At 45.3% G+C, this 23,962-nt stretch overlaps 1 protein-coding gene across 4 annotated transcripts in view; it reads left to right on the forward strand.

The window, feature by feature from the left end:
- Window positions 1-23,962, forward strand: part of LOC142390484 (IQ motif and SEC7 domain-containing protein 1-like) — a 205,557-nt gene that overhangs the window by 152,540 nt on the left and 29,055 nt on the right. For all 4 annotated transcript variants that reach the window (XM_075475944.1, XM_075475945.1, XM_075475946.1 and 1 more), the window contains 9 exons: window positions 12,512-12,680; window positions 14,340-14,504; window positions 14,764-14,937; window positions 16,485-16,580; window positions 17,294-17,880; window positions 19,340-20,254; window positions 20,881-21,039; window positions 23,366-23,488; window positions 23,585-23,751. In XM_075475944.1, the coding sequence (XP_075332059.1) occupies window positions 12,512-12,680; window positions 14,340-14,504; window positions 14,764-14,937; window positions 16,485-16,580; window positions 17,294-17,880; window positions 19,340-20,254; window positions 20,881-21,039; window positions 23,366-23,488; window positions 23,585-23,751 (2,555 nt within the window). The remainder of the gene's footprint in view (window positions 1-12,511; window positions 12,681-14,339; window positions 14,505-14,763; window positions 14,938-16,484; window positions 16,581-17,293; window positions 17,881-19,339; window positions 20,255-20,880; window positions 21,040-23,365; window positions 23,489-23,584; window positions 23,752-23,962) is intronic.

Raw genomic sequence — 23,962 nt, forward strand, 5'->3', positions numbered from 1 at the left:
CTGGTACCAGTCTCTGGGACAATATGGTGGCAGAAGTGCCCTCCCTTCACTCTGAGTCACATTTCTGATGAGTTGATATGCTCTGAAACCACGTTGAGGACGGATGTCTGTCCCCTGAACTGGTTTCTGCACCTCTGAAGCCCCCCCACACCTGTTCAAGTAAAAGTACTGTTACTTCAGAATAATATGACTCAAGTAAAAGTAAAAAGTAGTCATCCAAATAATTACTTGAGTAAGAGTAAAAAAGTCCTCGGTGAAAAAACTACTCAAGTACTGAGTAACTGTTGAGTAACGTCTGATTTATTTGTTAACACAAGCATTCAATCAGACAGACAAAAATACTAAATAATCAAATAACTAAATAATCTAAATAATGTTTCCTCAAGTTAGATGTTGAGTTTCTGCTGAAATGTGCGTTTGTTTTGGTTGACACAGAAGACACATAATGTAGCTGCTGTTTCTCACTCTTTGTAAGGTAAACATGCTTTCAGTATGAGGCCTCGTCTGCGTCTTCATTTCCCACCGTTGGTTCTGACATTTTTCATCTGTTTCTTTGTTTGTTTGCTACGACTGCTAATGCTAAAGCTAACCCGTCCCGCCGCTGAGATCGAGTACGGTCACGTGACCAGACTGCACGGCTGCGTCTGATTGGTGGAACACAGTCAGGTGGTAGAGCCTTTGGTGGAAGTCTCTCTCTCTGTCAGAATAAAACATTAAAATGAGGCGTACGCGGGGGGATAAAAATAATGAGGCGTAGAATACCAAAGAGGTAAGAAGAAAAGTAACCAGCTCATTGTAGCTTAATGTAGCGGAGTAAGAGGACAGTTTCTGCTGCACACATCTACTCAAGTAAAATTAAAAAGTATAGAGATTTAAAACTACTCCTGGAAGTATAATTTATTCAAAAACGTACTCGTTACTACCCACCTCTGCACTCTCACTTAAGTATGAGCCGTGAATACTTTAAAGAACCTAGAGGTTCAGTCTCATGTGACTCAATGCATCATCAGTTTTCTTTCTGCCCTTTAATTTCCTTGCTTCCTTTTTTTCTCATGGTTATCCTGTTGTTACTTCCTGTGTAACACCTGGCTTCTGTTGCTCATTAGCGCTCACCTGTTGTCACTCCCTCAGCATCCTTGGCAGTTGATCGATGTCTCTGGCTGACATCCGACCTCGGCAGCAGCTCCTGTTCTCACCCCATCCCTCAGAAGTCCTAAACATGTTAAAACCCTGACGACGACCTGCTTTTGTTCGCTGCATCGTGACTGTTAAAGTGATTTATATAGTGCTATAAGTACCTTTTTTGTTTTAAAACTGCACTTCTGTACAGTTTCTTGTTTTACGGCTGTGACTGCCTCCTGCTGGCGTGTGGACAGAGAGATTATCCAATTAGAGAAAGAACAGCAGACTCTGACTCCGCCTCCAGAGGGTCAAAAGTCAAGCTGACGGTTGAGCGAGTGGGGAGGCAGAGTCAACGGGAGAGGCACACTGCCTCACCAGGATGCTTTTCTGCTCACAGACGCTGCTCTGCATGTTCCCGTGCACGTGCCTGGTTTTCACGTGCACAGCTTTTGAGACTAATTAAACGGCGCAGATTTATGTGCCCACGACATGAGTGGGCAGGTGTTGTCCTGATGTGTGTATGTAATTACAGAGCTCAGTTAATCATAGAACATTATTAATTACAAGAGAGTGACACACTGACCTGCTGTGTGTGTTCCCATGAGGCCCACCGCTCTGAGCTTTATAAATTGGACTTACCTCCCCTCACTTAATCCACATTATGCAGCAGCAGCAGCTAGCAGCTAGTAGGCAGCAGCTAACAGACACCAGCAGCAGCTAGCAGCTAGTAGGCAGCAGCTAGCAGACACCAGCAGCAGCTATTAGGCAGCAGCAGCAGCAGCTAGCAGACACCAGCAGCAGCTAGCAGACACCAGCAGCAGCTAGCAAGCAGCAGCAGAAGCTAGCAGCAGCTAGCAGCGTGAGAGCTGGAGGCTACAGAGGCCCACGGGGGACATCTGCAGTGGAAGAGAAAGCAGCCAAATTAAATGGCAATCTCAAAGAAAGCACCATCACCTCGCTGTTTGGAAAAAGAAAACACAGTTTGATCAAAACCAATCAGATTTGGGTGTTTGGTGTGTGCTTGATTGGATCAGTGGAAGGAACACTCCGCTGTGATTGGTTGTTACCTCGTTAGATGCTTCAGAGATAACCACAAATCAACCCCATTGATCAGATTAGTCCCTTAATAATCCACCTCCAATGTTGGTTTTCTTGCCTCAGCCCGCTGCCCTCAAGAAGTAGCATCATGGCGTCGGCTCTATAACTCACATAAACTTTAAAGATGCCGGTTTGTTTTCAGAGCGTGTGAATATGAACCCTGGAGCAGACTGCGTTAAAGTGAGTTTAGTTTTTGAATTGATTCAATTAGGAATTAAAATGATGGGAAATATACTGAAAGGGTATAAAGTGAGCCTGCTTACAGTGAGTGAGTCCTCACCGTTGGACTCATGTGGCTTCACAGGAAAAACAGGCTGCAGAGCAGAGCCAGAGTTTAGAGGAGAGTCACCGTGTTTACATGCTGCAGTGAGTTTAAAGGTGCTGGGAAAGTTATTTCACTGCAGAAGTGTGCAGGATTACGCCAAGCTGAACTTTATCAGAGCATTTTATGTTACATAACCGGATTTGAATGGGGAAAACTTTGAGCTGATAGGATTTATTTAAGAGTTCTGGAGGAGCTACTGTGTAGTTCCTGGATCCATCCTTCCTTTCTTTATATTTTCCTTCCAAACAGCCAGATTTCTTTGGACATTTTCTGCTTTTTCACTCATTTTCAGTCCAGTCCTTGAACCTTTTTTCTCTGTTAAGCCACTTAACTCTGACCTGTGAACCATTCAGGCAGGAAAAAGGCTCCTAACTCAAGGGATGAACCAATCGCATCGCATCGTATCGCATCGCATCGCATCGTATCGCATCGTATCGCACCGTATCGTATCGAATGGAATCGTATCGCATCGTATCGTATCGTATCGCATCGTATCGCACCGTATCGTATCGAATGGAATCGAATCGTATCAAATCGCATCGTATCGAATCGCATCGAATCGCATCGAATCGCATCGTATCGTATCGTATCGTATCGAATCGCATCGCATCGCATCGCATCGCATCGCATCGCATCGCATCGCATCGAATCGTATCGTATCGAATCGAAGCGCATCGAATCGCATCGTATCGCATCGTATCGAATCGAATCGCATCGTGTAGTATCGTATCGAATCGCATCGAATCGCATCGTATCGTATCGAATCGTATCGTATCGAATCGCATCGTATCGAATCGTATCGTATCGTATCGAATCGCATCGTATCGTATCGTATCGTATCATATCGTATCGAATCGCATCGTATCGAATCGTATCGTATCGTATCGAATTGCATCGAATCGCATCGAATCGCATCGTATCGAATCGTATCGTATCGTATCGTATCGAATCGCATCGAATCGCATCGAATCGCATCGTATCGCATCGTATCGTATCGTATCGAATCGCATCGCATCGCATCGCATCGCATCGAATCGTATCGTATCGAATCGAATCGCATCGAATCGCATCGTATCGCATCGTATCGAATCGAATCGCATCGTGTAGTATCGTATCGAATCGCATCGAATCGCATCGTATCGAATCGTATCGTATCGTATCGAATCGCATCGTATCGTATCGTATCATATCGTATCGAATCGTATCATTGGCTGAATATCGTGTATCGTGTCGTGACATTAGTGTATCGCTACAGCCCTATTTAAAGGCAGGAAACTGAGGTTTTACAGTTGAACATTGACCCAGAAACTTGTTCTGTTTCAGTCAAATTCAGCTGCTGTGTGTCTTGATTACTCATTAACTCAGCACCTTGAATTCTTAGACATCAGAGCTCACGAGAAGAACTTTCCTTGAATCAATAAGAAAATGTAAACGCATGAAACCTAAAGGAGTTTACCTACTGAATGGTCGATGTTTGTCAGCTCTCATTAAACAACTTTCTGAGTGTTCTCAGCTTTGACTTTGACTCAGCGCTCACAGGGGATCACCTGCAGAGTGTGTGCAGACTGAACGCCTGCAGGTGGAAGCTGAGGTGGAGGTGGAGCTCGTGGAAAGCTTTATGAACAGCAGGCGACCTGTTAGCCGGCGGCTTAAGCACCGCCGTGATGACTGCGTGGTGCAGCGGGCGGAGCAGCAGCTGCGTTTTCATTCATGAAACATTCGTCTTTGAGAGTTCTCATTAACCATCAAGGATCAGACATCATTTATCCTCTCGGGCTGCTGATAGTTTGATTAGGCAAAACACAACAATACATTTTCTAATTACATATTTAGCTGCTCATCAGCAGAAGTCAAACATAATCCGGAAACATGTCGTTTAATTTGTTGCTCAGGCAATCAGAACAAATTATGATCGAGTTTTTTGTGCCGTCTGCACTGATTTAATCTTTAATCACCACGTGTGCGCACAAGAAATTAGTCCTGAAGTCTTTCAAACACAACAAAGTTAAATCAGACGTGCGCAGAGTGTTTATTCCACAGTAATTAGCAGAGGTGGGTAGAGCAGCCAAAAATTGTATTCAAGTAAAAGTACTGTTACTTCAGAATAATATGACTCAAGTAAAAGTAAAAAGTATTCATCCAAATAATTACTTGAGTAAGAGTAAAAAAGTGCTTGGTGAAAAAACTACTCAAGTACTGAGTAACTGTTGAGTAACGTCTGATTTATTTGTTAACACAAGCATTCAATCAGACAGACAAAAATACTAAATAATCATCTTTAGGCCAAATTAGAGTTCATCCAAATGATAAAATTAATTAAAATTAATTAATTAATTACAAAATAGCTTAAATTAAAATAATCCAGGTAAATTCAAGAACTTCAATAAAAAATAAAAGAGACTTAGGAAATGTTTAAAACATATGGAACCCATATGGAACCTAAAAAACAAACATTCACCTATCCATGGGGGAAAAAACGAGTTTAGGAAACTTACCGCTACATGTTTCCTCAAGTTAGATGTTGAGTTTCTGCTGAAATGTGCGTTTGTTTTGGTTGGCACAGAAGACACATAATGTAGCTGCTGTTTCTCACTCTTTGTAAGGTAAACATGCTTTCAGTATGAGGCCTCGTCTGCGTCTTCATTTCCCTCCGTTGGTTCTGACATTTTTCATCTGTTTCTTTGTTTGTTTGCTACGACTGCTAATGCTAAAGCTAACCCGTCCCGCCGCTGAGATCGAGTACGGTCACGTGACCAGCCTGCACGGCTGCGTCTGATTGGTGGAACACAGTCAGGTGGTAGAGCCTTTGGCGGAAGTCTCTCTCTCTGTCAGAATAAAACATTAAAATGAGGCGTACGCGGGGGGATAAAAATAATGAGGCGTAGAATACCAAAGAGGTAAGAAGAAAAGTAACCAGCTCATTGTAGCCTAATGTAGCGGAGTAAGAGGACAGTTTCTGCTGCACACATCTACTCAAGTAAAAGTAAAAAGTATAGAGATTTAAAACTACTCCTAGAAGTATAATGTTTTCAAAAACTTACTCAAGTAAATGTAACTCGTTACTACCCACCCCTGATAATTAGTGACTGTCAGGTAACCATGATAATCAAATAAATATCGATACCGTGTTCATAATAAGGTCGTAATGACATCACGATTTGATCAAATCAAAGAAATCCAACTGAATATTATTTACAGAAAAGAGGTCTGATGGACTGGGACAGTTGTGTGACGGCTTCCTGTTGCTTTCAGACGTAAAGGATGGATCTGAGTTTTAATTATGATCAGAAATGGATCAATAACAGCCACAGATGTTGCACAGAAGCAGCAGAAACATGAGGATCTATGAGGAACTTTCAGGAGTAGAAGTTTTAAAAGGGAAACCTGGCACGGCTGCGATGGTTTTCCAACCTGAAGTGTGAGCGACCTTGGTGTGCATCGGCCTGCCAGAGGAGGCTGCAGCGGGGGGTGGGTGCACGGCTGGGCCATAAATCAAACACACCTCTCCTCAGTTCAACCCTGCAGCTGGCTCAGCCTCAGCTGTCGCAGGAGAGGAGATTCGTTTCAGGAGCAGTGGGGGTCAGGATGGAAGAGAAGAAGAGGAGAGAGACCATCGGGTTCAGAGGCTGAAATACAAAGACAGTTTGCAATTACTTAGAGTACCTTCCTCTGAGTTTGTGCTTGCACTCTTTGTTGGGATTTACGAGTGCAATCACTTCTGTTACTGTAACGGTTACTCTGTGGAGAGGACGTGCACTCGTGCAGCTGCTTATTCATGCACCAGCCCAGCAGCGCAACGCTTTAAGTTCTGCATGCACACTCCAGGAGCTTTACGTTCACATTAGATCAGAATGAGGATTAAACTTGGATCTTACTTATTTTGACCACGATAGATGGGGTTAGATTAGGATTTGATATGTGGGGCTTTGTGGTTTCAGTGGTGAAATGTGTGGAAATAGCTTATAAAATCTGTCTGATATCATTTATAAGATGTAAATAAAACACATCTCTTATATTTATATTTATATATATAGATAGATATATACATTAGGGCTGGGCAACGATTAAAATGTTTAATCTAATTAATCACATGATTTCCCTGATTAATCACGATTAATCGCATTTGTACGCAGAATCCAAAAATGAATCCAAAAGTAGTGTATAGCTTTTAGCATTTAGCTTTATTTTAAATGTGCTGCCATATGAATGAAAGTGCCATAACATTTGTTGTGCAAACACACTTTTAACATCAGCATCTTTCTGTAGTTTTTATGTAGAAGCCTCGCTCCACTGTCTGTTTCCTTGAATGACTTGCTGCTATCAGTTGTGTGTTTTGCCTTTAAGTGATATTTTAGACTGGAACTACTACGCTGAGAAGACAATTCAACTTGGCAGTGTTTACAGATGACTTTGGTTCTGTCGACTCCGCCGTCTGGAAGAACTTTAAAATGAAAATGGCCGAGTAAAAGTTCCGTACCCTTCTCCATGTTTGGTGGATCCACCGATTACTTTCTTTTCCTGTTCCACAGCAGACAGCAGCAGACTTTTACAAAATAAAAGCCTGTGAGCAACAGACTTTTACAGAATAAAAGCCTGTGAGCAGCAGACTTTTACAAAATAAAAGCCTGTGAGCAACAGACTTTTACAAAATAAAAGCCTGTGAGCAGCAGACTTTTACAAAATAAAATAAATAATAAAACAGGGGTGGTCCGTGGCGTAGTGGGCTGAGCAGGCGCCCCATGTACAGAGGCTATAGTCCTCGCTGCAGCTGGCCCCGGTTGAATCCCGCACCGGACGGCCCTGTGCTGCGTGTTGTTCCCCCTCTCTCTGCCCCCTGCTTCCTGTCTCTCTGAACTTTCCTATCCATTAAAGGCACAAAAGCCCCAAAAAATAATAAAAATTTTAAAAAACCTGCATTAATGCACGATTAAAATTGCTATCGGCAATTCAATAATCAACGAGTTAACTCGCCCAGCCCTAATATATATATATATATATATATATATATATATATATATATATATATATATATATATATATATATATATATATATATATATATATATATATATATATATATATATATAGTCAGCAGTTTGAACAGTCTGAACTCGGTTTCAGTTATAACAATAAGCTTGTTGCCACTAAAGGAGAGAATGATGAAATTAATAAATATATTAGAATACAATAGTTACATTAAGCTGAAATATACAGGCTGCAAACACCTTTTTAAATTCCCAGAGCTTTCCATGACATTGATATTGATTTTGATAGTCCTACAAACCTTTTTAATTAAGTCAAAAAGTGTAAAACATTAAACAAATCTCCAGGCTTTGTTTCAGCATTACATCATTTAGTTGTTTCCACTTAGCATAAATGGGTCAGATAAACAATAATCTGAACACACAAGATGTCTTACTGCTTCTTAAATGAATGAAAACTGATCTAAACTGAAATAACAAGGCTGATATAAGTCCAATCTAGACGGGTTGGTTTAATAAATAACTGGTGTAAAATGAGTTCAACCCAACCTCAGTGAAAGTGTTTAATGAACCTGATTAGTTTACACTGAGCCAACCCAAACATATTGATCTGAAACAACAGAATTATTAAGAAACCTAAACTCAACTCATTCAGATGATATGATATGATAACGTCTCTTAGGGGAAACTTGTTTGTGCTGTCACATTAGCTGCCTTCTCAAGATCAATACACAGACAATAAAGGGAATAAGATAGACATTGAAAACAATAAATCTGTAAGTGTAAGCTCATCCCAACAGTCAGATAACAGCAGGTGGATTAACAGTCGTGGTATAAAAGCTATGGGATGTCTGGCTGGCGTTATTGGCTGTGTGCTCCCCTTTATAACCACAGTTTACTGTCTTCTTGTGGCTCTTTTTCAGGACTGTTGCTTACACGATAAATTTCCTGCCCCCCAGCTTAACCTCTTAAGCCCCAGGCTGCTATTTGAAATATCCAGGAGAAACTAGCATCCCCAGAAATGTTATCTGAAAGGCATCTGCAGCGATGAGGCGAATCTGAACAGCCCGTTCCACAAGAGGCCGAATAGCAATCTTTTGAAAAAAAAATTTTTTTTAGGGCTGGGCAACGATTAAAATGTTTAATTTCTTTTTCGTTTCCTTTTTTTTATTTTGTACTTCACTTTAAAGCAGACGCTTTGACGCAATGGGAAACTGATATCTTTTTTCTTTCTGTACTGTCTGCAAAAACTCAAAGAGATTTGGGAGAAAAAAATGAAAAAAAAAAAAAGTAACAAGTTAACGAGGTAAAAATTGTAAAATAGGGATGTTCACCTAATCAAAACTGTAAATATGAGCACAGCAGCAGCGATGTTTTGAAGGTCCTCACTTCTGTAGTGTAGATCCGGGTCCTCACAAGGACAGCTGTACAGATACACACACGCACACACACACACCCACACACTGCTGTTGCCATGACTCACCCCCATGTGACTCACCCCCACGTGACTCTCTGAGCCCACGTCCCTGCAGCTCCACGGAGTCTCAGATTAATACCAAAGAGCCTCTTTGATGCTGAAACACACAAAGTGACTTCTGTTCAGCTGCTGCTTCATTCATCAATAACCTGATTGATGATCTATCGATCTATCTATCGGCACAGCCCGAAGAAACTACACGGGTCCCCCTTCTGACAGGCTCACCACCCGTGGGAGGGGCCAAGGGGGTCGGGAACAGTGTGAGCTGGGTAGCAGCCGAAGGCTGAGACCTTGGCGGTCTGATCCTCGGCTGCTGAAGCTGGCTCTTGGGACGTGGAACGTCACCTCTCTGTTGGGGAAGGAGCCTGAGCTGGTGCGCGAGGCTGAGAGGTTCCGGCTACATTTAGTCGTACTCACCTCGACGCATGGCTTGGGCTCCGGAACCAGCCTCCTTGAGAGGGGTTGGACTCTCTTTCACTCTGGAGTTGCCCACGGTGAGAGGCGTAGAGCAGGTGTGGGCATACTTATTGCCCCCCGGCTGTGTGCCTGCACATTGGGGTTTACCCCGGTAGACGAGAGGGTAGCCTCCCTCCGACTTAGGGTGGGGGGACGGGTCCTGACTGTTGTTTGTGCTTATGCACCGAACGGCAGTTCAGAGTACCCACCCTTTTTGGAGTTCCTGGAGGAGGCACTGGAGAGTGCTCCTCCGGGAGACTCCCTCGTCCTGCTGGGGGACTTCAATGGTCACATGGGCAATGACAGTGAGACCTGTCTTTCTGGTCCACCATCCGGCGGCTCAGGGGGGGAAGCGGTGCACCATCAACAACGTGTATGGTGAGGGCGGGGCTCTGCTGACCTCAACTAGGGACGTCGTGAGTCGGTGGGGGGAATACTTCGAGGGCCTCCTCAATCCTACCGACACGCCTTCCGATGAGGAAGCAGACTTGGGGAGCTAGGACGTGGGGCCTCCCATTTCTGGGGCTGAAATTGCCGAGGTGGTCAAAAACTCCTCGGTGGCAAGGCCCCGGGGGTGGATGAGGTCCGTCCTGAGTTCCTCAAGGCTCTGTATGTTGTAGGGCTGTCTTGGTTGACACGCCTCTGCAGCATCGCGTGGACATCAGGGACAGTGCCTCTGGACTGGCAGATCGGGGTGGTGGTCCCCCTCTTTAAAAAGGGGGACCGGAGGGTGTGTTCCAACTATAGGGGGATCACACTCCTCAGCCCTCAGCCTCCCTGGTCAGGTCTATTCGGGGGTACTGGAGAGGAGGATCCGCCGGATAGTCGAATCTCGGATTCAGGAGGTGCAGTGTGGTTTTCGTCCTGGCCGTGGAACAGTGGACCAGCTCTATACCCTCCGCAGGATCCTGGAGGGAGCATGGGAGTTCGCCCAACCGGTCTACATGTGTTTTGTGGACTTGGAGAAGGTGTTCGACCGTGTCCCTCGGGGACTCTTGTGGGGGGTGCTCCGGGAGTATGGAGTGCCGGACTCCTTGATATGGGCTGTTGGGTCCCTGTATGACCGGTGTCAGAGTTTGGTCCGCATTGCCGGCAGTAAGTCAGATATGTTTCGGGTGAGGGTTGGACTCCGTCAGGGCTGCCCTTTGTCACCGATTCTGTTCATAATTTTTATGGACAGAATTTCTAGGCGCTGCCAGGGTGTTGAGGGGATCCGGTTTGGTGACCTCAGAATCGGGTCTCTGCTTTTTGCAGACGATGCGGTTCTGTTAGCGTCGTCGGGCCGTGACCTTCAGCTCTCACTGGAGCGGTTCGAAGCCGAGTGTGAAGCGGCTGGGATGAGAATCAGCACCTCCAAACCTGAGACCATGGTCTTCGGCCGGAAAAGGGTGGAATGCTCTCTCCGGGTCGGGAATGAGATCCTTCCCCAAGTGGAGGAGTTCAAGTATCTCGGGGTCTTGTTCACGAGTGAGGGACGAATGGAGCAGGAGATTGACAGGCGGATCGGTGCGGCGTCTGCAGTGATGCGGGCTCTGCACCGGCCCGTCGTGGTGAAGAGGGAGCTGAGCCAGAAGGCGAAGCTCTCAATTTACCGGTCAATCTATGTTCCTACCCTCACCTATGGTCACGAGCTGTGGGTAGTGACCGAAAGAACGAGATCGCGAATACAAGCGGCCGAAATGAGTGTCTGGGCTCTCCCTTAGAGATGAGAAGCTCGGTCATCCGGGAGGGGCTCGGAGTAGAACCGCTGCTCCTCCGCATCCAGAGGAGTCAGATGAGGTGGCTCGGGCATCTGGTTAGGATGCCTCCTGGACGCCTCCCTGGTGAGGTGTTCCGGGCCCGTCCCACTGGGAGGAGGCCCCGGGGAAGATCCAGGACACGTTGGAGAGACTATGTTTCTCGGCTGGCCTGGGAACACCTCTGGGTCCCCCCAGAAGAGATGGAGGAAGTGGCCGGGGACAGGGACGTCTGGGTTTCTCTGCTTAAGCTGCTGCCCCCGCGACCCGACCCCCAGAGATGCAGAAGATGATGGATGGATGGATGGATGATCTATCGTTCGCACTGTTTCTATCAGCAGTAAAACGTGTCACTGAACTGTCTCTGAAGATGTTGAGCCAGCTGACTGGTTTATATCCGGTCCAGTTTGGTTCTGTCCAGCTAAGTCTGGGTTAATCAGTGAATTCGGTTTGGTTCAATCATATTCTGGTTCTAGCTGATATGATGAGTTGAAATGGTTTAATTTGGTCTGCTTTGGCCCGGCTTTGGCCCGGCTTTGGCCCAGCTTTGGCCCGGCTTTGGCCCGGCTTTGGCCCAGCTTTGGCCCAGCTTTGGCCCAGCTTTGGCCCGGCTTTGGCCCAGCTTTGGCCCGGCTTTGGCCCAGCTTTGGCCCGGCTTTGGCCCGGCTTTGGCCCGGCTTTGGCCCGGCTTTGGCCCGGCTTTGGCCCAGCTTTGGCCCGGCTTTGGCCCGGCTTTGGCCCAGTTTTGGCCCAGCTTTGGCCCAGCTTTGGCCCGGCTTTGGCCCAGCTTTGGCCCGGCTTTGGCCCAGCTTTGACTCCCCCTGACTCCACTTGACTCCACCTTCTCCACCTTCTCCACCTGACCTTGATGTAAACTTTTGTCCTTTTAGGAGCGTAGAAGAAGCAGATGAAGCTCTGCCGACAAAGTTCACGCAGATTCACAGAGTGGGAACAGGCGGTTTCACGTACGTTCTCCAGCTGTCGGGTAGTTAGTTATTTCCCCCGTCAGTAGTTTGTGGTTCTTCCTCTAGGTTTTAAAATGGATGGTTTGGAGTTTCCAGCGTCTGTTTGTGTTGTTGAGCTCAAATTTTATTTAGTGTGTTTATTGTATCCAGTTTAGTCCAGTTTGGACCAATTTAATCTGGCCTGGTCCAGGTTTTTCTTGCTGGTCTGGCTGACTTTTGGCTGGTTTGTGTTTCCTTCCTGTGTTTCCTTCCTTCCTTCTCGTGTTACCTTCCCCTCCATGTCTCTGATATTTCCCCCTTTGTGTGACGGTAAAACGCCACCTAAGCATCTTTGTCTGTTTCTCTTTCAGTGTGGAGGGCGACCCTCAGTGTCCAGAAGCGCTCACTTTTTCTGATTCGTCCTTTGGCCACCCGCCTCCCTTCCATCGCTATAGCAACAGCCCCCTCTCCAGCCCCTGTGATCCCTACAGCCCCGCCTCCATCAGCGGGTCCCTTGGAGCCTCGTACGCACACACGCAGGTACTGAACCAAGTCACCGGTCAAGTTGTTTAGGACATATTTGCTCCACTTTTTGTGTGATTTAGGTGGATTTTCAGCTTTGAAAATACTCAAAAGTAGGGCTGGGCAACGATTAAAATGTTTTAATCTAATTAATCACATGATTTACCTGATTAATCACGATTAATCTCATTTGTACGCAAAAATCCAAAAATTAATCCAAAAGTAGTGTATAGCTTTTAGCATTTAGTTTTATTTTAAATGTGCTGCCATATGAATGAAAGTGCCATAACATTTGTTGTGCAAACACACTTTTAACATCAGCATCTTTCTGTAGTTTTTATGTAGAAGCCTCGCTCCACTGTCTGTTTCCTTGGATGACTTGCTGCTATCAGTTGTGTGTTTTGCCTTTAAGTGATATTTTAGACTGGAACTACTACGCTGAGAAGACAATTCAACTTGGCAGTGTTTACAGATGACTTTGGTTCTGTCGACTCCGCCGTCTGGAAGAACTTTAACATGAAAATGGCCGAGTAAAAGTTCCGTACCCTTCTCCATGTTTGGTGGATCCGCCGATTACTTTCTTTTCCTGTTCCACAGCAGACAGCAACAGACTTTTACAAAATAAAAGCCTGTGAGCAACAGACTTTTACAATAATAATATAAATAATACAGCAGCTGCAGCTGGCCGCGGTTCGAGTCCCGCATCGGACGGCCCTGTGCTGCATGTTGTTCCCCCTCTCTCTGCCCTCTGCTTCCTGTCTCTCTGAACTTTCCTATCCATTAAAGACACAAAAGCCCCCCCCAATTTTTTTTTAAATAAAAAAAATAAATAAATAAAATAAAATAAAATAAATCATGCATTAATGCGCGATAAAATATTTATCGGCGTTAAATAATTGATGCGTTAACGCGATAATAACGAGTTAACTCGCCCAGCCCTACTTAAAACTAAAAGGCATTTTCAATTTCCACCCCTCTCTTGAGGATTCTCAGTCCAATAAGTGTATTGATCCAGAGTAAACTTCAGGACCCAAAGCTCGGGTTAAACTGTTTGAACTGCAGCTTGAACACTGAGCCCGTCTCGTCGTCTCTTAAATCCATTTTTAAACAAGTACATGGAAGAGGAAGTTAACGGAGGACGATGAGGGATAAATATATGAATAGAATAGGGTTAATTGTTATATTGTGATTTAATTAGTATATGGTATATATGGTATATATTTATTTATGGGGATAGTTATGGTATAGAGTATGTATATATATATATATTCATATTTACATATATATTTACAAGGATATGTGTGAAGTATATATTCATTTTGTGATTATATATTTATTTAGATATTTAGGAAGTGTATATATGTCATATATTTATATAGGTGTATTGTAGTTAGGATATTTACAAACTGAAGAGTAGTTAAAAAGAGGTGGGAAACTAAAAAAAAGTATTGTACTTCTTCCCATTCCTTTTTCTAACAATGTACAGTGTTTTGTTATGTATTAGCATTATTTATGTGATTGAATTTTTTTTTTTTAATTTCTCTTTTTCTTTCTTTTGTATGTACAAATAGCTACATACATTTTCTTTTTTATACATGTTAAATAAAATGTTACGAAAATAAAAATCAATCAATCAATCATTCTGATTAGTTTTCTTCTTGTCCTCCCCATCTCCAGGGCAGCTCTCCCATCTCTCCCCCCAGCCCAAGCCTCGCCTGGGCTCAGCGCAGCAGACATCAGCCGGCCAGCCTGGCGCTCCGCAAGCAAGAGGAGGAGGAGAGCAAACGCTGCAAGGCGCTTTCTGACAGCTATGAGCTCTCTACAGACCTCCAGGACAAGAAGGTACCACTCTGCAGCGAGTCACCACCACGAGTCACACCCAAAAACATCAGTTAAACACGGCCTTATATTGGCTGTGAGCTTTTCATCGGGTACAGTCAGGTCGAACAAAGCAGAAAACACATCAGAACAACTCACCCTTCTCTTTGCATTGTTCCTGCAGTCGGCTTGAAGTCCCCACAGGGATAAATAGAGGTTGATGCTCAGTGCCGCCTTATCTGTCAGCGATGATGTGCAAGTGTTCTATCGTGTTGCCCGACAGGTGGACATGTTGGAGAGGAAGTACGGGGGGCAGTTCGTGTCCCGGCGGGCGGCGAGGACGATCCAGACGGCGTTCAGACGGTACCGCATGAAGAAGAACTTCGAGAGGCTTCGCAGCTCCGCCTCGGAGAGCAGAATGACCCGCCGCATCATCCTGTCCAACATGAGGATGCAGGTGCACACACATTAACAGAACACCTGACCCTAACCCTAACCCTGACCCTGACCCTGACCCTAACCCTGACCCTAACCCTGACCCTAACCCTGACCCTGACCCTAACCCTGACCCTAACCCTGACCCTAACCCTGACCCTGACCCTGACCCTAACCCTAACCCTAACCCCCTAACCCTGACCCTAACCCTGACCCTAACCCCAACCCTAACCCTTACCCTAACCCTAACCCTAACCCTAGCCCTGACCCTAACCCGGTCCCTAACCCTAACCCCACAGGGATTAGCGGCCCTAACCCTAATTGGGACTAAAAACCATTAATTAATTAATAAGTTAAAAATTAATATTTTTACATTAATCAAAAACAGTGGTTAAAACAATTCAATTGAATATAAATAATAATTGATGGGTTAAACCTCAGTTATTAACTATTAATGGGTTAAAAAACAAAACAATTAAATTGATTAAAAACAATAATTGATGGGTTAAACCTCAGTTATTAACAATTAATGGGTTTAAAAACAATTAATGGGTTAAAAAGTGGAATCAAAATACATTATAAATTAAAGGACAGTCTACTGAATACAAATGTATTTAAAATACATTTTTTCTAAAATTCATAAATGGTGCAAAACGGGTTTAAAATTCATTTTATTCGTCCCTTTGTAATGGGTTAAAAAACAATTAATGGGTTAAAAATTGGAATTAAAATACATTATAAATTAGAGGACAGTCTACTGAATACAAATGTAATTAAAATAAATGTTTTCTAAAAACCATAAATGGTGCAAAACAGGGGTTTAAAATTCATTTCATTCGTCCCTTTGTGTGTTTGAAGCCTTTTCCCACCCAAAAGAAAGGGGTAGGGTATAAAAGGAGGAGAACAGGACATCTCCTTCATTCTGCTCTGGTCTTCGAAGGGGAAACATCTCCCAGCCACAACAGAACAAAAACTTTTTTTTCGTGCCTTGCCTGAAGAAGATCAAAAAAAGATCGAAACGTCGCGACAGGCACATTTTTATTTTACTTTTCAAAAAAAATTAAAAAACAAAAACATAATAAAAATTTAAAAGTTCAAAAAAATAAAAAAAATTGAAAAAACAAAAAAACAAGAACGTTAAAAAAACTACACATTTTTGTTGAAAATTTGTTTATTGTTTCCCATTTGGAAACCCTCCCTTGTTTGTAAAAAATCATTTTATTTTCATTTAAAAATAATTCATTGTTTCCCAGTTTGGAAACCCTCCCTTAGTTGTTTGCTTAATTTAATTTAAAAACAAAATAAATTATTCAAAAAAACAACAACACAAAAAAACAAACATGGATAATTGGACAGTAGTCCGCTACGGCAAGAGACACCAGCGGCCTTGCCAACCACCACGGGACCAGGGTTGCGAGAGATTTGATGGGTGGTAGGCCCGTGCACCTCCTTCTTCCTTCGGGAAGGGGGACCATTTTCCTCGCCCTAACCCTGACCCTGACCCTAACCCTGACCCTGACCCTGACCCTAACCGACCCCATACTAACTGAATGCTTCATGTTCATGCAGTACTCGTTCGATGAGCGCCAGCCGCAGTGTCCGGGCTCGGCGGGTCACCAGGGTTCAGAGGACACCGGAGACGTGGAGGACTCGTTCTCCAAGCAGGTAGCCACATTTCTGCCTCTGTTAGCAGAAAAATAGAGATCATAAAAGATTGTGCTGCTATTTTCTACTTTGAAATGTTTGGTCCTCATAAAACTGATTCCCAGAACATGACTAAGCAGATTAAGCATGTTGATTGTGTCTATCTGATGTCAATTCCAATTCTAAGGTTTCAGAATAAGAAATGTACCGTCCTTTTCACACTATCTTGATCTAGTATACAAATTTAGACCTTTACATATATATGTGTATGTGTGTGTATATATAGATATACGCATTTATTAATTCACATATTTTTCATTTATTTATCCCTTTACCACCATGATTCTTACACAAGCAATGATATTTTGTTTTGTGGTTAAAAACGTCTTTTTAAAAAATATATATATTATTATTATTATTATTATTATTATTATTATTATTTTACATTTTAACTTTTTTTTCTTCTTCCAGTGAATTTTTTTAAATTAATTTTATTTTAACAATTAATATTGCTATTATTATCGTTGCTTTTTTCTTGTATGTACCTTTTTGTTCTATGTTGTTCACCGTTTTTAAATTAACAAAATGTGCAATAAACATATGTTTAAAATTTTTTTTTTTTAAATAAATAAGAAATAAGAAATGTGCTGTCAGCGCGATGTTGTCGGAGGTGTTGCTGCTCCTCTCAGAGGGACGAAGCCTTCGTTCGTTGACCTCTTTTTTGGCTCCCGCAGGTGAAGTCTCTGGCCGACTCCATGGACGACTCCCTCACCTGCCAGTCCGGCCGCGAAGACTCGCAGGACGCCGGCGGCGAAGGAGAGGAGGACGATGATGAGGACGAGGAGGAGGGAGACGAGGAAGAAGAAGAGGAGGAGGAAGAAGGGGAGGAGGACGAGGAAGAAGACGAGGAGGAAGACTACAGACTGGCAGGATGGCGCCACACCAACGCATCCTCCCGACGCCCCACAGGCCGGGCGGAAGGCGGTCGGGGAGGCATGGGAGGAGGAGCCGCCATGCACGAGGACAGCACCGCCACCTCCTTCAGCGACGTCACCCTCTACATGGACGAAGGCTGCCTCCCTGCCTCGCCGCTGTCCCGGCCCGCCTCCAGCTCTGATACGGATTACTGGGGAGGAGGGGGCGCGGCGGTCCGGGAGGACAGCCGAGAGACCGAGGGGGGAAGCAACGCCAGCAGGAGGAGCAGCACCCCCTGCACAGAGTGTCGAGGGGAGTACCGAGGGAGGGCAGCAGGGGGAGGAGGGCATCTCCCCGTCCTGACCATAGAACCGCCCAGCGACAGCTCAGTGGACATGAGCGACAGGTCAGTTCAGCTGCAGCACTCAGGGTTCGGGTTAACCCACACCCTAACCAACCTAACCCTAGGGTTAACCCACACCCTGACTAACCTAACCCTAGGGTTAACCCACACCCTAACTAACCTAACCCTAGGGTTAACCCACACCCTGACTAACCTAACCCTAGGGTTAACCCACACCCTGACCAACCTAACCCTAGGGTTAACCCTAACTCTAACCCTAGGGTTAACCCTGACCCTAACCAACCCAACCCTAGAGTTCACCCCAACCCTAACTAACCTAACCCTAGGGTTAACCCACACCCTAACCAACCTAACCCTAGGGTTAACCCACACCCTGACCAACCTAACCTTAGGGTTAACCCCAACCCTAACTAACCTAACCCTAGGGTTAACCCTAACCCTAACCAACCTAACCCTAGGGTTAACCCACACCCTAACCAACCTAACCCTAGGGTTAACCCTAACTCTAACCCTAGGGTTAACCCTAACCCTAACCAACCTAACCCTAGGGTTAACCCCAACCCTAACTAACCTAACCCTAGGGTTAACCCTAACTCTAACCCTAGGGTTAACCCACACCCTAACCAACCTAACTCTAGGGTTCACCCCAACCCTAACTAACCTAACCCTAGGGTTAACCCTAACTCTAACCCTAGGGTTAACCCCCAACCTAACCCTAGGGTTCACCCCAACCCTAACCAACCTAACCCTAGGGTTAACCCTAACCCTAACTAACCTAACCCTAGGGTTAACCCAAACCCTAACCAACCTAACCCTAGGGTTAACCCAAACCCTAACCAACCTAACCCTAGGGTTAACCCTAGCACAAACCCTAATAGCGTGTTTCTACTATGCAGTCTGGTACGGGTCGGTTCAGAACGGTTCGCTTATTTCAGTGTCTCCACCACCACCAAAGCGTACCGTTACCATGGAACCCATTACCATGGAACCCGTTACCTTGGAACCCGTTACCATGGTACCCGTTACCATATCTGTAACCCTTCTGCTTGGGGTAGCGAGCACACAGGACCGGTTCCAGGCTCTGCTCTCCAGTGTTGGTGAGGAGGCTGTGCAGCGGGAGCTCGATGGCGCTGTGCCAAACCAAAAAGTTTTCCAGCTGACTACTGCACAAAATGTCAGAGAGTGGTTTCAACCGGACTGCGAGCCGGTGTCGCATTAAGCTGAAGAAGCTGGGAGATGGTTCCAAATTATGGATGTTATTTGTTATTTGCTGTTATTTGCAATTTATGCTTCGGCTCCGCCCACCCCTGAGGGTCCCCTTTGTACAGTGGGAACCAAATCTGACCTCAAAGCGACCCGACCTGTACCGTACTGTTCCGAACCGACTCGTACTGGACTGCATAGTGGGAACGAGGCTTAACCCTCCAGGGGCCAGGGTAACCTAACCCTAACCCTAGCACAAACCTGGAATCTGACCCTAACTTTTCGTTGAAATCTGCAGGTCGGAGCGAGGATCAATCGGACGCCTGGTGTACGAACAAGAGCCATCAGGAGCTGAGAGAGGAGGAGGAGGAGAGAGGGTCAGAGGAGGAGGGGAAGGAGAAAGTGGCGAGGACGAGAGAGGAGGGGGAGGAAGCAGCGAGGCGGACTCTCCGCAGGGAACCATCAAACACAAACCAAACGGCCGCTCGGTCGCCACGGCGCAGGGACAGACTCGCAGCCCCGCTAACGTTCCCCTGCCGATGCCTTCAGCGCGGACCCTGCCCTCACACCCGCTCCCACACCCGCTCCAACACCCCCACCCTCACCCTCACCCTTCACCCATCCCCCACCTCCCCACCATCCTCCACCACCACCCACAGTACAGCCAGCCGCATGTCATGCACATGCACCATGGACACGCCAGCAGCCCTTACATGCAGCACGCACATCACTTCGCCCAGCACCACTACCACCACCTGCACCACCAGCACCACCACCTGCCCCACTCTTACCCAGAACCCCCTTCTTCCCCTCTGCCCTCCCCAGTTCCGCCTCTCACGCCTCTCTCCCCGCTGCCGCCCCCTCTCACGCCCTCCCCGCTGTCCTCGTCCTCCTCCTTGGCGCTTCAGAACATGGAGGCGCAGCAGCAGCACCTGGCCCACCACCCCCACCTGCACCACCACCACCTGCTCTGCTCGGACGGAGACAACGAGAGCGTCAACTCCACCACCACCAACTCCAACGACGACACCACGGTCAACAACTGCAGCTCCGGCTCCTCGTCGCGCGACAGCCTGCGGGAACCAGTGGGCGGAGCCACGCTGGGGAAGCAGACCTATCAGAGGGAGAGCCGCCACAGCTGGGACTCACCGGCCTTCAACAACGACGTGGTGCAGCGGCGGCAGTATCGCATCGGACTCAACCTTTTTAACAAGTAAGCAGAAGTTTGTCCTCTTACCCCTTACCTCTGCACACACACATCAGCTGTTGGACGACACTGTTCTTGTCTGGGGTTTGTTAACTCTTTCGGTGCCATTGACGTCTTTTTAAATTGACGTCTATAGACGTCAATTTAAAAAAAAACGTTGACTGCCAAAGACGTCTATAGACGTCAAATGCGTTTTTTAACGGCGCGGGCTGGGGGGCAATCTAGCTGAGTTTGTCACTAAATCTTAGGCTTGTAAACACTAAACAGAGAATATACTGGCAAAATTACCCGCAAGGTGGCAGCAGTATTTATCGCGTTAAATAATTAACGATTTAACGCGATAATAACGAGTAAACTCGCCCAATAATCCGATCCTTTCAGTGCCATGTAACCACACTGAGTGTTTCTGTGAAGTTTCGCTTGTATAAAGATGTAAATGTCAGCACAGCAGGTCCAAGTCACTTTTCAGCGATGGAGCTCAAAACATGTTGCGTTTGCATTTTATTTGCGGTGGTTGAGAGACAAAGATCTGCTGAACCTTTGTGTGTTTGCTGCAACAAGTCCAGAAAAGAAAGATTGCTTTACAGAAGAAAAAGGGAAAAAGTAAAGGGTGTGTTTCTGCTGGTCCACAGAAAGACGGAGAAGGGGATCCAGTACCTGATTGAACGGGGCTTCGTGTCGGACACGCCGGTGGGCATCGCCAGGTTCATCCTGGAGAGGAAGGGACTGAGCAGACAGATGATCGGCGAGTTCCTGGGCAGCCGCCAGCAGTTTAACAAGGACGTCCTGAAGTGAGTGCAAGTGGTGGCTTCTGTTTTCTGTTTTCTGTTTTCTGTTCTCACAGGGAAAGAGGAGAGGGGAGAGGAGGATACTACAGACTACATACTACATACTGATCCATCAGACAGTATGCAGAGCGTTTACCCACAATGCATTTCGCTCCTGCCCGAGCCGAAATCAGCCGGCCTGAAGCTGATTTCCCTTAAACTCTAAACTCTGTAAACTTTAGCAACATTTGAAACATTTTCAGGAGAGAAAGTAGTCGTTTAGATCCCCAACGTGTTGAAAACCTGACAAAATACCGGCTATTTACAATTTTGTTCCCACGAATTCGGCGCTACTAAAGCTAGCCGCAGTGAGCAACGCACTTCCTGTTATTTTCACAAAATAAAATACCCGTTGCCTTTTATCATAGGGAAAGCCATTACCATACAATTGGTGCTTTTGTTTTGAAAACAGGAAGTGAACCTACCCTCGTTGTAGCTAGCTTGAAACTGTCGTTTTGACAGTAAATGACGATCGGCGACGTCACGTTACATTGCATCTTGGGTAGTTTGAGTATGAGTAGTAACCTCATGATGCATACCCAACATTTCGGAGAATCTAGTATGCATCCAGGAACTTCTCGCTTACTCAAACTTGCTTACTAACTTAAAAAGTCAGTATGAGTAGTATGAGTAGTAGGAGAAGTTTGCGGTTTCGAACACAGCCTTTCTGTTATTTCAGACGCATTTCAGCGTGAGTTCAGTTTAGTTAGATTGAGACTCTTAGTTCATTAGTGGATCAAATCATTTAGAAGCAGCGGTGCATCAGAATAAAAGCGCCGGCACAGATGATATGAGCTCATAAAATCTTATCTGATTGCTTTATGAGTCCCATAATGATCCCTCGGCTGCCTCAGGTCCCGTAGAGGTAGAGATGTGGTGAAGATGGCCGAACAAAAACAGTTCTACAAAACATAACTCTGACTGTTAGGGGGATATGAAAGCGCCACAGAAGGGTAAGAAAGACAGAGAATATACAGGAAAAAGCCCAACATTTCAATTCCAATTAAAAAACTGTGTCAGACAGCAAGAAGTTTCCTTTGGGGCGGTTTGGAAAAGAGCCTTGAGATGATGTAAAGAGCTTCTGTAAGCTGGTGACACTTTAAAGCTTGTTCAATGCACAAGAGAAGAAAGCAAAGAAAGGCCGGAGGTGTCGTCAGGTAGTCGCCATCTTTGCAATAAACAGCAACGATGAGTAATGAGACTTTGTTCTTAATAAAGGGTTCAGTTACACCCAGCCAAGGCTTCATAAAACATGGAGGAGGCTGCAAGCTCGTAGGAAATATCACCATAATCAGTCACAGGCATAAAGGTGGCCTCCACCAGCTTCTGTTCCAGTGATAAAAACAGCCATCAGAGCTAGTTATCATGACTAGTTATTAGGGCTGGGCAACGATTAAAATGTTTAATCTAATTAATCACATGATTTCCCTGATTAATCACGATTAATCGCATTTGTACGCAAAATCCAAAAATGAATCCAAAAGTAGCGTATAGCTTTTAGCATTTAGTTTTATTTTAAATGTGCTGCCATATGAATGAAAGTGCCATAACATTTGTTGTGCAAACACACTTTTAACATCAGCATCTTTCTGTAGTTTTTATGTAGAAGCCTCGCTCCACTGTCTGTTTCCTTGAATGACTTGCTGCTATCAGTTGTGTGTTTTGCCTTTAAGTGATATTTTAGACTGGAACTACTACGCTGAGAAGACAATTCAACTTGGCAGAGTTTACAGATGACTTTGGTTCTGTCGACTCCGCCGTCTGGAAGAACTTTAAAATGAAAACGGCCGAGTAAAAGTTCCGTACCCTTCTCCATGTTTGGTGGATCCGCCGATTACTTTCTTTTCCTGTTCCACAGCAGACAGCAGCAGACTTTTACAGAATAAAAGCCTGTGAGCAACAGACTTTTACAGAATAAAAGCCTGCGAGCAACAGACCTTTACAAAATAAAAGCCTGCGAGCAACAGACTTTTACAATAATAAAAGCCTGTGAGCAACAGATTTTTACAATAATAAAAGCCTGTGAGCAACAGATTTTTACAAAATAAAAACCTGTGAGCAACAGACTTTTACAATAATGAAATAAATAATAAAACCTGCGTTAATGCGCGATAAAATATCTAGCGGCGTTAAATAATTAACAAGTTAACTCGTTATTATCGAATTTACTCGCCCAGCCCTATTTTTAACACGAACAGACCTGCAGGTTTAAAGACTCTGTGTGAATGAAGGATAACTTAAACTGTGTTAATCTGCCGGCTGCTGACCCGTGTCCTCTGTCTCTGTGCAGCTGTGTCCTGGACGAGATGGACTTCTCCGGGATGGATCTGGACGACGCTCTGAGAAAGTTCCAGGCTCAGATCAAAGTTCAGGGTGAAGCTCAGCGGGTGGAGCGCCTGGTGGAGGCCTTCAGGTATTAAACCCACCGATAGCTGCAGGTCTGGAACATCCTGAGAGCGAAAGCTTGCACATCTTTGCACATCTCCCCGCCTTTCTCTTCTCTTTGCAGCCAGCGATACTGCGTCTGCAACCCGGTGCTGATCCGCCAGTTCCAGAACCCAGACACCATCTTCATCCTGGCCTTCGCCATCATCCTCCTCAACACGGACATGTACAGCCCGAACGTCAAGCCGGAGCGGAAGATGAAGCTGGAGGACTTCGTTAAAAACCTAAGGGGTCAGTCTACATACTACATACCTCATACTACATACGACATACGACATACGACATACGACATACTGCATACTCATCGATCAGACAGTATGCAGAGCGTTTACCCACAATGCATTTCGCTCCTGCCCGAGCCGAAATCAGCCGGCCTGAAGCTGATTTCTCTTAAGCTCTAAACTCTGTAAACTTTAGCAACATTTGAAACATTTTCAGGTGA

The sequence above is a fragment of the Odontesthes bonariensis genome, chromosome 10, assembly GCF_027942865.1.
Source record: "Odontesthes bonariensis isolate fOdoBon6 chromosome 10, fOdoBon6.hap1, whole genome shotgun sequence".
In the NCBI taxonomy this organism is placed as follows: Eukaryota; Metazoa; Chordata; class Actinopteri; order Atheriniformes; family Atherinopsidae; genus Odontesthes; species Odontesthes bonariensis.